The sequence below is a fragment of the Schistocerca serialis genome, chromosome 6, assembly GCF_023864345.2.
Source record: "Schistocerca serialis cubense isolate TAMUIC-IGC-003099 chromosome 6, iqSchSeri2.2, whole genome shotgun sequence".
Classification (NCBI taxonomy): domain Eukaryota; kingdom Metazoa; phylum Arthropoda; class Insecta; order Orthoptera; family Acrididae; genus Schistocerca; species Schistocerca serialis.
Genome location: NC_064643.1, coordinates 445,418,173 through 445,430,754, shown reverse-complemented (window position 1 = coordinate 445,430,754; position 12,582 = coordinate 445,418,173). Strand labels below are relative to the sequence as shown.

The following is a 12,582-nucleotide window of genomic DNA, read 5'->3' as shown; positions in this document are numbered from 1 at the left end:
AACTATGGTTACTCTGAATGTATTACGAGCAATGTATTTGTAATAAAGAAGTGTGTGGCAGCTACAACTGATTTCGATTGTAATTTCGGTGTGTCCAAAGGTACGACTCCACAGTGGCTACTATCATTTGTAACTAGTGTATTCCGAAATAGAAGACGTTTCGTGTCAGAAGAAGGGTCTTCAGCTTACCGAAGCAAGCCCGTGGCCCTGCGCCGAAAGGCAGGTAGACGTACGGATGGCGGCGCCTGCGGACGTCTTCGCGGAAGCGGTCAGGGTCGAAGCGGTCTGGGTCTGGGAAGTAGGCGGGGTCGCGGTGCAGGCCCAGCACGGAGACCAGCACCAGCGTGCCGCGCGGCAGCGTCGCCGAGAAGCCCGCCACCCGGAACTCGCCGTTGGTGACGCGCGTCACCGTCTCCACGGGCGGGTACTTCCGCAGCGTCTCTGAGGAACAGACAGGCGGTCACCAGTAAAGGCTTGGTCATTAAGGTCTACAATAATAAATGTTGGCATAAGGCTGACACTTTTTCCATTTCATGCAAGGGTTGACACTATTCCGTGTCGATAAGTCGCTGAATGGCTTTGTTTTACCCTCTCTGGCGGAAGGTGTATTATCTGCCGTCCCTGAGAGGCGAAAATGGGAAAGAGCAGTGTGAGCTGGGTGGCGAATTTATAGATTTTGGAGGGACTGCCGACTGTAGCGAAGTTTGCTCTGAGCCCAGCGACGATAGAGGACATGACTTTGCATGGGGGCTTAATTATTGAAAATGAATGCAATAATTTTAGTAGCTGTGTGTCCGGTTGCGAAGTCTCGCAACCGGTTAGCCCTGACTAGTATTAGTACGCAATCTGACTGCATAAAATAACAATAAAGAATGAAGGGAAATTTCCGTTAACACAATTGATTAATTAAGTCCCCAGCAACTATAACAGCTACGAAACAAAGCACAAGTGTATCTGTTCTGTGTGTGGAAGTGTGATTCAACGTACACGTATCTGGAACGGTTCTTCCTCAATACGACTAGATATTTTAAACACCATTTACAATGAACTAATTGAAAAATCAGAAATACTATAATTGCACATAGAAACCAGAATTACAGTGTAATACATGATCACGAGCCAGATGCTTTGTTGACTGAACCTGTGACCAAGAGGCATTGTTATTTAGGAAATTTGAAATAAAAAAAATTTTTGTTACCTCCATATACATTGATGAAAAATACACTGTGATCATTGCAACATCTTCCATATATACATTACACCAACCGAACAGCATCAACTCTCTCGGCCAGCAGAAGAACAACTGCACACGACATGCTCTCAACTAGTACAGCTCTCGACATCCTCTCAACAAGCACTGCCCACGGCAACCTCTGAACTACTAATGCCAGTGAAGGCGATGGAATAATACTCTTTCGCGCAATCTCTGGCGCTGTGACTCAGTGTAGCCACCTTTCAACTTCTGATATTTTTAAAAATGTCCGGAATCCGATACATCGATATTTAAAAAGATATCATTATCTGCTCTCAATATATCGAGGTTCAAATGGTTGAAATGGCCATTAGCACTATGGGACTTATCATCTGAGGTCATCAGTCCCCTACATGTAGAACTACTTAAACCTAACTAACCTAAGGACATCACACACCTCCATGCCCGAGGCAGGATTCGAACCTGCGACCGTAGCAGCAGCGCGGTTCCGGACTGAAGCGCCTAGAACCGTTCGGCCACAATATATCGAGGAAATGTATCGACAAATCGACGAAAAAAATATCGACGTACCTGCCTATTGGGGTGTATTTTTCCCTCTTCTCCTGCTGATGTATATTTTGTAGGTTTTGTGGTCGGTCTTATACCAGCACTAGCGTAAAGTTGCGTCCCTGGCCGATACAACTGGGCAATATTTTGCCGGCCCTAATACACCGCCAGATGAAAGTAGTATTACGTTTATCCACTCTTCTTAGAGTAGTTGTTTGGTGGCCCGGATCCCTCCGTGCCACCTCCCTGTCGATCTAACTGCGGTGAAGATTCCTTGAATGCTTCCGCAAGTTCTCTCTACTGCGCTACTAAATAAATAGCCACACTTCTCACAAATAGGAGTATATTTTACCCAACATTTTCACTATTTCTTTTAACAACATAACAAACAATTGCTACGGTAATACCACTTGAGCTGTAGTTGTGTCCGGCTCTTCGAAAAGAACGCCAGGCGGAGTGCTTTCGCTTCGCGTCTAGTGTTTGCGGTGGCGCTCTCGGTTTAGCGCGCTGTTTGGATCGCTACCGGTCTTTGGCGGGAGGTGGATCAAGTGTACGGTCACGAGACGATCGAGGAGGATGTACCGGCCGGTGACCGAGAGAGGTGGTGGCGCGAGCGGGGTCCTGTTATTGGGGGTCGTCAACTGCTCGCCACGTTCTTTGCCCGACCTCTTGGCTGTCAGAGGCTAAATATGCCTTACCCGCATGAAGCTTAGAAGCCGTGGTGCAGGAGGTCAGCGCATGGGACCGTATGTCTTCTTATCGGCCATTGAAACCACTGGCAGCGGTTGGCTCTGACGAGCATTTGGAAGTGCAACGTGTCCCCAGCGCTGTTGTGGAGTGTGAGAAGTTGAGTACTGTTTTATATATAAAGGGGTTTTTTGAGTTCTAGTGAAGTGTATGAGTTTCTTCACCAATGGTTTTCTTGGAATCTTTCCACCACAGTTTTCGTTTGCCTGTCCGCGGGAATGTGGTAATTGCTTCTTGGTCAGGCCGTTTCGTTCACACGTCGACTGGGTGATTTAGGGTCGGTGTCGCGTGTCTCTGTGGTTCGGAGTCTTGCTACATCTTCTAGTTTTGGGTAACTCGGGGAGGTGGTGGCTTGTAATGGAAGTTTTGGGGCTGATCTGCTGTGGTCCTATAGACCACCAGTAACTATTCCGCCTATTGTGATTTGGGCCCCTTTACACGTGTCACTCCCTCACCGAGCTAAGGGAATTTTTTTTGGGAATTGCCTTTAATGTGAAGCTTTGTGTGCTGGCTTATTCACACTTACCTTGTAAGAACTGACAAGTGTAATATAAGTTATTTAACTGGCGAGAGACAACTATTTTAGCTTTAGTACAAACTAGCTACTCTAAGGTGATTTTTTAAAGCAATTGTTCTCTTATAGATATAACAAGTTTAAAATCTTGCTATTGGGAAGTTGTTAACGTCATACCTTGCAATATCCTTTGCACAGAGAAAATTTGCCAGCTATTTACAAGAGTATTTTTTAATTGTTGTCTTATATATATATATATATATATATATATATATATATATTACTACTGGGAAGTTGTTAACGTCATACCTGGCATCTCCTTTTCATAAAGAAAATTTGTCAGCTATTCGAAATTGTTTTTGAAATTTTTTTAAATGCCAGACTTAAAAATTTATTATTGGGAAAGCCTTTTAAAATAAAAAGATAACCTTAGCAGTGTGCGATATTTCACCAGCACCTCCTGGTCCCGACTTCCACGATAACGTTTTTGGAATAATATGTGTACTTGAGTTGTTGTTTGTGAACCGCCCTAATTGACGGTTCAGCACTCTCTTGAGTACATTCAGAAACGTCCGTACATGCGTCCTTTAGCACCTCAGAGAGCAAACAAAGCACAGATAAAAAAACTACTGCTGTTCAGTAGTTCATGTTGTTCATTACGCTCTTGTTGGCGCTTCGTTTACTTCATGGCTCTGGTATTCAGGAACTTGCTGCACCATGGCCCAAATGACTCCTGGACGACCAGTGGTTGCAATACCATTTTTACTGGTCCCCTTCTCGCCGGCTCCACCACTGCTCCACATTCACTGCATACAAGAAAGAAAAACATACAGTTTCCCTTTCCCACTACGTTTATCCTTATTCAACTTACTCACGAGCATCTCTTGTCGACGGCTTCCCAATGGTATGTTCGGATGTTTACAAATATCCCAAAACACTACAATATATAAATATCGGCTGCACATTATAAATACACTGAAGAGACAAAAAAACTGTTACACCTGCCTAATATCGTGTAGGGCCCCCGCGAGCACGCAGAAGTGCCGCAACACGACGTGGCATGGACTTGATTAATGTCTGAAGTAGCGCTGGAGGAAATTGACACCATGAATCCTGCAGGCAGTCTATAAATCCGAAAGAATACGAGGGAGTGGAGATCTCTTCTGAACAGCACGTTGCAAGGCAGATATGCTCAATAATGTTCATCTCTGGGTAGTTAGGTGGCCTGCGGAAGTGTTTAAACTCATAAGAGTGTTCCTGGAGCCACTCTGTAGCAATTCTGGATGTGTGGCGTGTCTCATTGTCCTGCTGGAATTGCCGATGTCCGTCAGAATGCACAAAGGACATGAATGGATGCAGGTGATCAGACAGCATGCTTACGCATGTGTCACCTGTCAGAGTCGTAAGTAGACGTATCAGGGGTCCCATACCACTCCAGCTGCACACGCCCCACACCATTACAGAGCCTTGACCAGCTTGAACACTCCCCCGCTGACATGCAGCGTCTATGGATTCATGAGGCTGTCTGCATAACTATACACAACCACTCGCTCGATGGAATTTGAAACAGACTCGTCCGACGAGGCAACATGCTTCCAGTCATCAACAGTCCAATGTCAGTGATGACGGGCCTAGGCGAGGCGTAAAGCTTTGTGTCGTGCAGTCGTCAAGGGTACACGAGTGGGCCTTCGTCTCGGAAAGCCCATATCGATGATGTTTTGTTGAATGTTCCGCACGCTGACACTTGTGGATGGCCCAGCATTGAAATCTGCAACAATTTGCGGAAGGGCTGCACTTCTGTCACGCTGAACGATACTCTTCAGTCGTCGTTGGTCCCGTTCTTGCAGAATCTTTCTCCGGCCGCAGCGATGTGGGAGATTTGATGTTTTACTGGATTCCTGATATTCACGGTACACTTGCACTCGTGAAATGGTCGTACGGGAAAATCCCCGCTTCATCGCTACCTCGGAGATGCTGTGTCCCATCACTCGTGGGCCGACTATAACACCTCGTTCAAACTCATTTAAATCTTGATAACCTGCCATTTTAGCAGCAGTAACCGACTTAACAATTGCGCCAGACACTTGTCTCATATAGACGTTGCCGACCGCAGCGCGATATTCTGCCTATTTACATACCTCTGGATTTGAATACGCCTGCCTATACCAGTTTTTATAGCGCCTGAGAGTATAGTGCTGGTTTTAGAGCTGTGTATTTGATATTGATTTATTATTAGATATTCGAGGACATCAACAAGCTCGCAGCCTGCCTATCCCCCTTACAGCAAGAATTGAAAGGAAAACGATGCAGTTTCACGATTGACGGTAACCACTTTGCTAACAATGGTAACTGAATGTCAGTGGCACAATAAAAGGTCCCGCATTCGGTCCCGTTATATACCGCATTTGTCCACAACACCTATGTCCATTTCCCTGTTTTTTCATTTCCGCCAACGCCAGTGACCTAGCAACTGTAGTGTCAAAATTACGTGGTGAAGCTAAAGGCTGCAATTTCTGTTGGCAACGCCGAACGTCGATTACGTCAGCATCTGCCCTCATATTTGTACGTCTCCGCCCACTACAAAGACCAATCTTGTCATTTAAATTCTTGTTCAACATTTTTAGCAACCATTTTTGAAGACGCATATGTGAAGAAATAGTACAGTAGTTGCGTTAATTTTTTTTTTTGTAACGCAACTGGTGTGATATTTATTCACATCGGAAATCTAATTCCACTCACCCCCCCTCCCCCTCCCCAGTGTAATCTGACTTTTCCTTTCGTGCCACATATACATGCTGCATACAGGCAAAGAGAAAGATTAGCTCAAAAAGTAATAAGAGTCCTTCACACAGTGAAAGTAAAATTATGTTATACTACAATTTCAAAAGAACAACTTCAAATATTTACCAAAAATTGTGAAAAAGAATATAATATAAAATAAAAATATCGGCACTCGATATTGCAGGTTTGAAATCGATATATCGATATATCGTGGGCAGGAGAATAAGGCCGATACATATCGATATTTTTAATGAAAATACAGTATTGCGGCGGGGAGTGGCCGCGCGGTTAGTCGTCATGCCGGGGAGTGCGCTTCCCCTCCCTCCGGAGGTTCGAGTCCTCCCTCGGGCATGGGTGTGTGTTTTGTTCTCAGCATCAGTTAGTTTACGTAGTGTGTAAGTCTAGGGACCGATGACCTCAGCAGTTTGGTCACACGCATTTACACATTTGAAGAAAGTATCGATATACTGTTGTTTTTTCAACAGCCCTAGTAGGTGACGGGCGATCGCAGGGAAGCTATCTCGTGTCCTAGTGGGAAGACTGCACACTTGGAGTGTTGAAACCCACGTCTCCCCATTGTGCCTGTGTATTCTATTATTTTGGACACGGGACGGAATGGCACGACCAGTACATGACTGTGGCTAGCTGTACTGCACCGCAGGTACTGTAAGTTGATATTTTGCTAACGCTCATAGAAACATAATGATTAACTACAAACTACCATAACTGATTGAGTACTGTGACTGGCCAGAGTGAGTGATTAGTTAAACTTTTCGATGTGGACCTTATAACAGATACTATAAAAGTGAATTCCCAAAGAGACTGTTTACTAAATTCTTAAATGCTGACTGTTATAACTGAGTATGCTAACGAGACCAGCCATAACCCTTGATTGGTCATATTCCTGCTGTTGATGTTGATAAATGATTGCTATGATTCGTGCCTGATACTGAACTGAAAAGGAATGATCATGTGGCATTGATGGCTGCCGAGTCGCAAGTCTTTTCAGTTGACGCCACGTTAGGCGACTTGCATGTCGATGATGATGATGAAATGATGATAAAAAAACACAACTCGCAGTCGCCAAATGCGTTGCTGATTTTCATGTACACTGTAGGTTTGGAGGCGGGCAAATTGTCTTGTACCAAGGTAAAGGTTATTGTGAATCTATTGACACCCAATGTCGATGCTCCTTCCAAAAGGGAAGCTACTGTTCTCAGTTTATTCAGTTGTGCATCTTAAAAACTTGACCTTCAGGATCCTATTGAAATTTTGAAATGCGGTTTTTAAATCTGCTGTATGATTATTCACTTGATTTAACTGTTTTCTACTACGCTGCTATTTTTTATGCGCTATTTTCATTATTGTTAACTGGTTTTTTAAAATTTCTCTGGCACTGTTAAATATTTTGTGCCCAGTAAGCCTGTGACGTATAAAATTTGGTGCATGCTACGTTTACTCGTTTGAGGCCTATTTAAATCGTGTCTGTAAACTACGTATGATGGAAATAAACGTAATATTATTGTTCTGTTAACTCAAACTCAGTCACTCGAACCTATCCATTAGCCCTACCTGCCAGTACGGCTACAATGTCTTGAATTACTTTTGTCCAAGCATACACAAGCACAAACTGAAGGACAGCTAATAATTGTTACAGAATTACGTAGCGCTTGTTGTTGTTGTGTTCTCCTGTTGGAAGACTGGTTTGATGCAGCTCTTCATGACACTATGTTACGTTCAAATCTCTTCGTCTCTATGTAACTGCTGCAACCTACATCCATTTGCACCAGCTTGCTTTAGTCTTCCTATACTTTAATAATGAATTCATTTTTCAAAAAAACTGTTTTGTGTAAAACATCGGTATGTAGATTGCTACCACAGAGTCGATTTTATATTTGTATTACCTATGTAATAAAAGAAAGTGCAGCCTTCAAATTTTTTGAGCTCAGGTAAGAGAAGCATGTCTGTTCGCACTGGTCTGTCTGCCTTTAGATTTTGACATGCAAGGATCGTGTGGTATTGCTGTAGTACTTTTACGATACAATACCTTATTTTGAAGCAAGTAAGTGCTGTTTTATTGTCAGTTAACGATTTCACATGTTTAATTTCATTATTTATTGTGTCATGAGTTTTATTTTTCATCATTTCTAGCAGGGAAGACTCAACACTTCAATGTGGAACCGTTCCGGCATTGGTGTGATTTTATTACTAATTTACAATGTCAGTTATTACTGATTATTATGTGCGGAACCTATAGTCATCCAATCATACAGCATAGAGCGAATGCCGCATCTTGATTTTCAAATTACATTTCCTAAAATTCAATAGGTCCACATCTTCTGTTCCGCCGCTCCCAACACTAACCTTGGACCACAGTCTTCCTCCCGTAACAAAATTCTAACAGACTTGAGTTTGCGGAGGTGGAAGACTAACTAGCCATCTAATCCAGTTTGGAGAAATTGAGGGTTTCGCTTCTTCAAGCATGATCGTAAAGTTATTTATCCCATCCATGAGAAAATCGTATGGGGACGCAGTAATGAACACGAGCAAAGTGCGGTATTGTGGGAAAAGTTTGGTCACAGAAAAACGGACGACGCAGATAAAACGCACAGCTGTCTCAGATACCAATCGAGGAAGTGCTGATGAAGTGATTCGAGGAGACAGACACGGTACAGTTCAGTAACAACAGCATTAAAAACATTCTGAGAAAAATGGGTCATAGAGCAAAACCCTGAATGTTTCCAAACTGGTTTCGATGCCTGGGTTCAACGATCGCGCAAATGTGTATAAATGTGTGGTTACTATGTAGAATGGTAGTGTCGTATGGAGGAGAATCCAGGCTATAATTCCGCTCTTATTTGTTCATTATTAAATTTTTTATGACACAGCAGGCATTACTTTTTGATCACCCTTATATAATTACAGTTGTTTCACTTATCAGCTTCGTCTCATCATGCGTCTAATTTGTAATATTGTACTTGTTTGTAATAATATCTTTGCTTAAGACAACGTTATCTTGTTCAGTTGTGCCCCTGAAACATGTCTCCAAAGTTTGGTGTATTTTGCACAATTTATTTTCCTTCGATGCACAATTAGCTATTGTAATTTATCATGTAATTCATTAACTCAACATATCATACATATTATGTAAGCTACGTAGTTTTTATTTCAGATTTTTATCAAAGTAATTTTAGTATTACATCGAATACAAGGTTGTAAATACAAAATCAAATAGGAGTAATGCAAGAGTAGGTTTAATAATGAATAAAAAATAGGAATGCGGGTAAGCTACTACAAGCAGCATAGTGAACGCATTATTGTGGCCAGGATAGATACGAAGCATTCGTCTACCACATTAGTACAAGTCTATATGCCAACTAGCTCCGTAGAGATTGATGAAATATATGACAAGATAAAAGAAATTATTCCGATAGTGAAGGGAGACGAAAATTTAATAGTCATGGGTGACTGGAATTTGATAGTAGGAAAAGGAAGAGAAGGAAACGTAGTAAGTGAATATGAAATGGGGGTAAGGAATGGAAGAGGCAGCCGCCTGGCAGAATTTTGCACAGAGCGTAACTTAATCATAGCTAACACTTGGTTCAAGAATCATAAAAGAAGGTTGTATACATGGAGGCGGCCTGGAGGTACTGGAAGGTTTCAGACAGATTAATTAATGGTAAGACAGAGATTTAGGAACCAGGTTTTAAATTGTAAGACATTTCCAGGGGCAGATGTGGACTCTGACCACAATATATTGGTTATGAACTATAGATTAAAACTGAAGAAACTGCAAAAAGGTGGGAATTTAAGAAGATGGGATCTGGATAAACTACCAGAACCAGAGGTTGTAGAGAATTTCAGGGAGAGCTTTAGGGAACGATGGACAAGAATGGGGGAAAGACATACAGTAGAAGAAGAATGGGTAGCTTTGAGAGATGAAATAGTAAAGGCAGCAGAGGATCAAGTAGGTTAAAAGACGAGAGAGTAGAAATCCTTGGGTAACAGAAGATATATTGAATTTAATTGATGAAAAGAGAAAATATAAAAATGCAGTAAATAAAGCAGGCAAAAAGGAATACAAACGTCTCAAAAATGAGATCGATAGGAAGTGCAAAATGGCTAATCGGGGATGGCTAGAGGACAAATGTAAGGCTGCAGAGGCATATATCACTAGGGGTGACATAGATACTGCCTACAGGAAAATTAAAGAGACCTTTGGAGAAAAGAGAACCACTTATATGAATATCAAGAGCTCAGATGGAAACCCAGTTCTAAGCAAAGAAGGGAAAGCAGAAAGGTGGAAGGAGTATAAGAGTGTCTATACAAGAGGGATGTACTTGAGGACAATATTATGGAAATGGAAGAGGATGTATATGAGATGAAATGGGAGATATGATACTGCGTGAAGAGTTTGACAGAGCACGGAAAGATCTAAGTCGAAACGAGGCCCCGGGAGTAGACAACATTTCATTAGAACTACTGACAGCCTTGGAAGAGCCAGTCCTGACAAAACTCTACCATCTGGTGAGCAAGATGTATGACACAGGCGAAATAACCTCAGACTTCATTAATAATAATTCCAATCCCAAAGAAAGCAGGTGCTGAGAGATGTGAAAATTACCAAACTATCAGTTTAATAAGTCACGGCTGCAAAACACTAACACGAATTCCTTACAGACTAATGGAAAAACTGGTAGAAGCCCACCTGAGGGAAGATCAGTTTGGACTCCGTAGAAATGTTGGAACACGTTAGGCAATACTGACCCTACGACTTACCTTAGAAGAAAGATTAAGGAAAGGCAAACCTACGTTTCTAGCATTTGTAGGCTAAGAGAAAGCTTTTGACAATATTGACTGGAATACTCTCTTTCAAATTCTGAAGGTGGCAGGGGTGTTATACAGGGAGCGAAAGGCTATTTACAATTGGTACAGAAACCAGACGGCAGTTATAAGAGTCGAGGGGCATGGAAGGAAAGTAGTGGTTGCGAAGAGAGTGAGACAGGGTTGTAGCCTATCGCCGATTGTTATTCAATCTGTGTATTGAGCAAGGAGTAAAGGAAACAAAAGAAAAATTCGGAGTAGGAATTAAAATCCATGAAGAATAAATAAAAACTTTGAGGTTCGCCGATGACATTGTAATTCTGTCATAGACAGAAAAGGACCTGGAAGAGCAGCTGAACGGAATGGACAGAGTCTTGAAAGGAGGATATAAGATGAACATCAAGAAAAGCAAAATGAGGATAATGGAATGTAGTCAAATTAAATCCGGTGATGCTGCCGGAATTAGATTAGGAAATGAGACACTTAAAGTAGTAAAGGAGTTTTGCTATTTGGGGAGCAAAATAACTGATGATGGTCGAAGTAGAGAGGATATAAAATGTAGACTGGCAATGGCAAGAAAAGCGTTTCTGCAGAAGAGAAATTTGTTAACATCGAGTATAGATTTAAGTGGCAGGAAGTCGTTTCTGAAAGTATTTGTATTGCGTGTAGCTATGTATGGAAGTGAAACGTGGACGGTAAATAGTTTAGACATGAAGAGAATAGAAGCTTTCGAAATGTGCTGCTACAGAAGAATGCCAAAGATTAGATGGGTATATCACATAACTAATGAGGAGGTATTGAATAGAATTGGGAAGAAGAGAAATTTGTGGCACAACTTGACTAGAAGAAAGGATCGGTTGGTATGACATGTTCTGAGGCATCAAGGGATCACCAGTTTAGTATTGGAGGGCAGCGTGGAGGGTAAAAATCATATAGGGAGACCAAGAGTTGAATACACTAAGCAAATTCAGAAGGATGTAGGGTGCAGTAGGTACTGTGAGATGAATAAGCTTGCACAGGATAGAGTAGCATGGACAGCTGCATCAAACCAGTCTCTGGACTGCCGACGACAACAACAACAACAACATCAAACATTAATAACTCTCATCTTTCAGAAGCATCCTTTAAAAGAAAATTCTTTTAAAGAATTCTGTAAAAACATTCTGAGAAAAATGGGCCAAGGAGCAAAGCCCAGAATGTTTCCAAACGTTTTGAATCCTGGGTTCAACGATCGCGCAAATGTGTGCAAATGCGTTGTTACTACGTCGAACGATAGTGTTATGTAGAGTACTGTCCAGGCTATAATTCCGCTTTTATTTGTTCATTATTAAAATTTTTATGACGCAGGAGGCATTAATTTTTACACTTGTTTCACTTCTTATATTGTACTTGTTTGTTCAAATGGCTCTGAGCACTATGGGACTTAACATCTATGGTCATCAGTCCCGAGAACTTAGAACTACTTAAACCTAACTAACCTAAGGACATCACACAACACCCAGCCATCACGAGGCAGAGAAAATCCCTGACCCCGCCGGGAATCGAACCGGGGAACCCGAGCGTGGGAAGCGAGAACGCTACCGCACGACCACGAGATGCGGGCTACTTGTTTGTAATAATGGCTTTGCTCAAGACAACGTTATCTCGTTCAGTCACGCCTCTGAAACATGTCTCCAAAGTTTTCTGTATTTTGCTCAATTTATTTTCCTTCAGTGTACAATTAGCTATAGTAATTTATCATGTAGTTCATTAACTCAACATGTCATACATCGTATGTAAGTTACATAGTTTTTATTTCACATTTTCATCAAAGTAATTTCAGTATTATAACGAACATTAATAACTGTTATCTTTCAGAGGTAGTTGACAGATCTTTAGACGCACCTAGTCTCAATCAATCCTTGATATCATGAAATTCACAGTCCACATATTTACTATTGTACCTGATAATAGAGTA

At 41.9% G+C, this 12,582-nt stretch overlaps 1 protein-coding gene across 1 annotated transcript in view; it reads right to left on the bottom strand.

Annotated features, from left to right (window-relative positions):
• The window catches only part of LOC126484426 (cytochrome P450 6k1-like), a 59,052-nt gene that overhangs the window by 19,730 nt on the left and 26,740 nt on the right, over positions 1-12,582 (bottom strand). Inside the window, exon 4 of the mRNA XM_050107939.1 lies at positions 190-441. Within this exon, the coding sequence (XP_049963896.1) occupies positions 190-441 (252 nt within the window). The remainder of the gene's footprint in view (positions 1-189; positions 442-12,582) is intronic.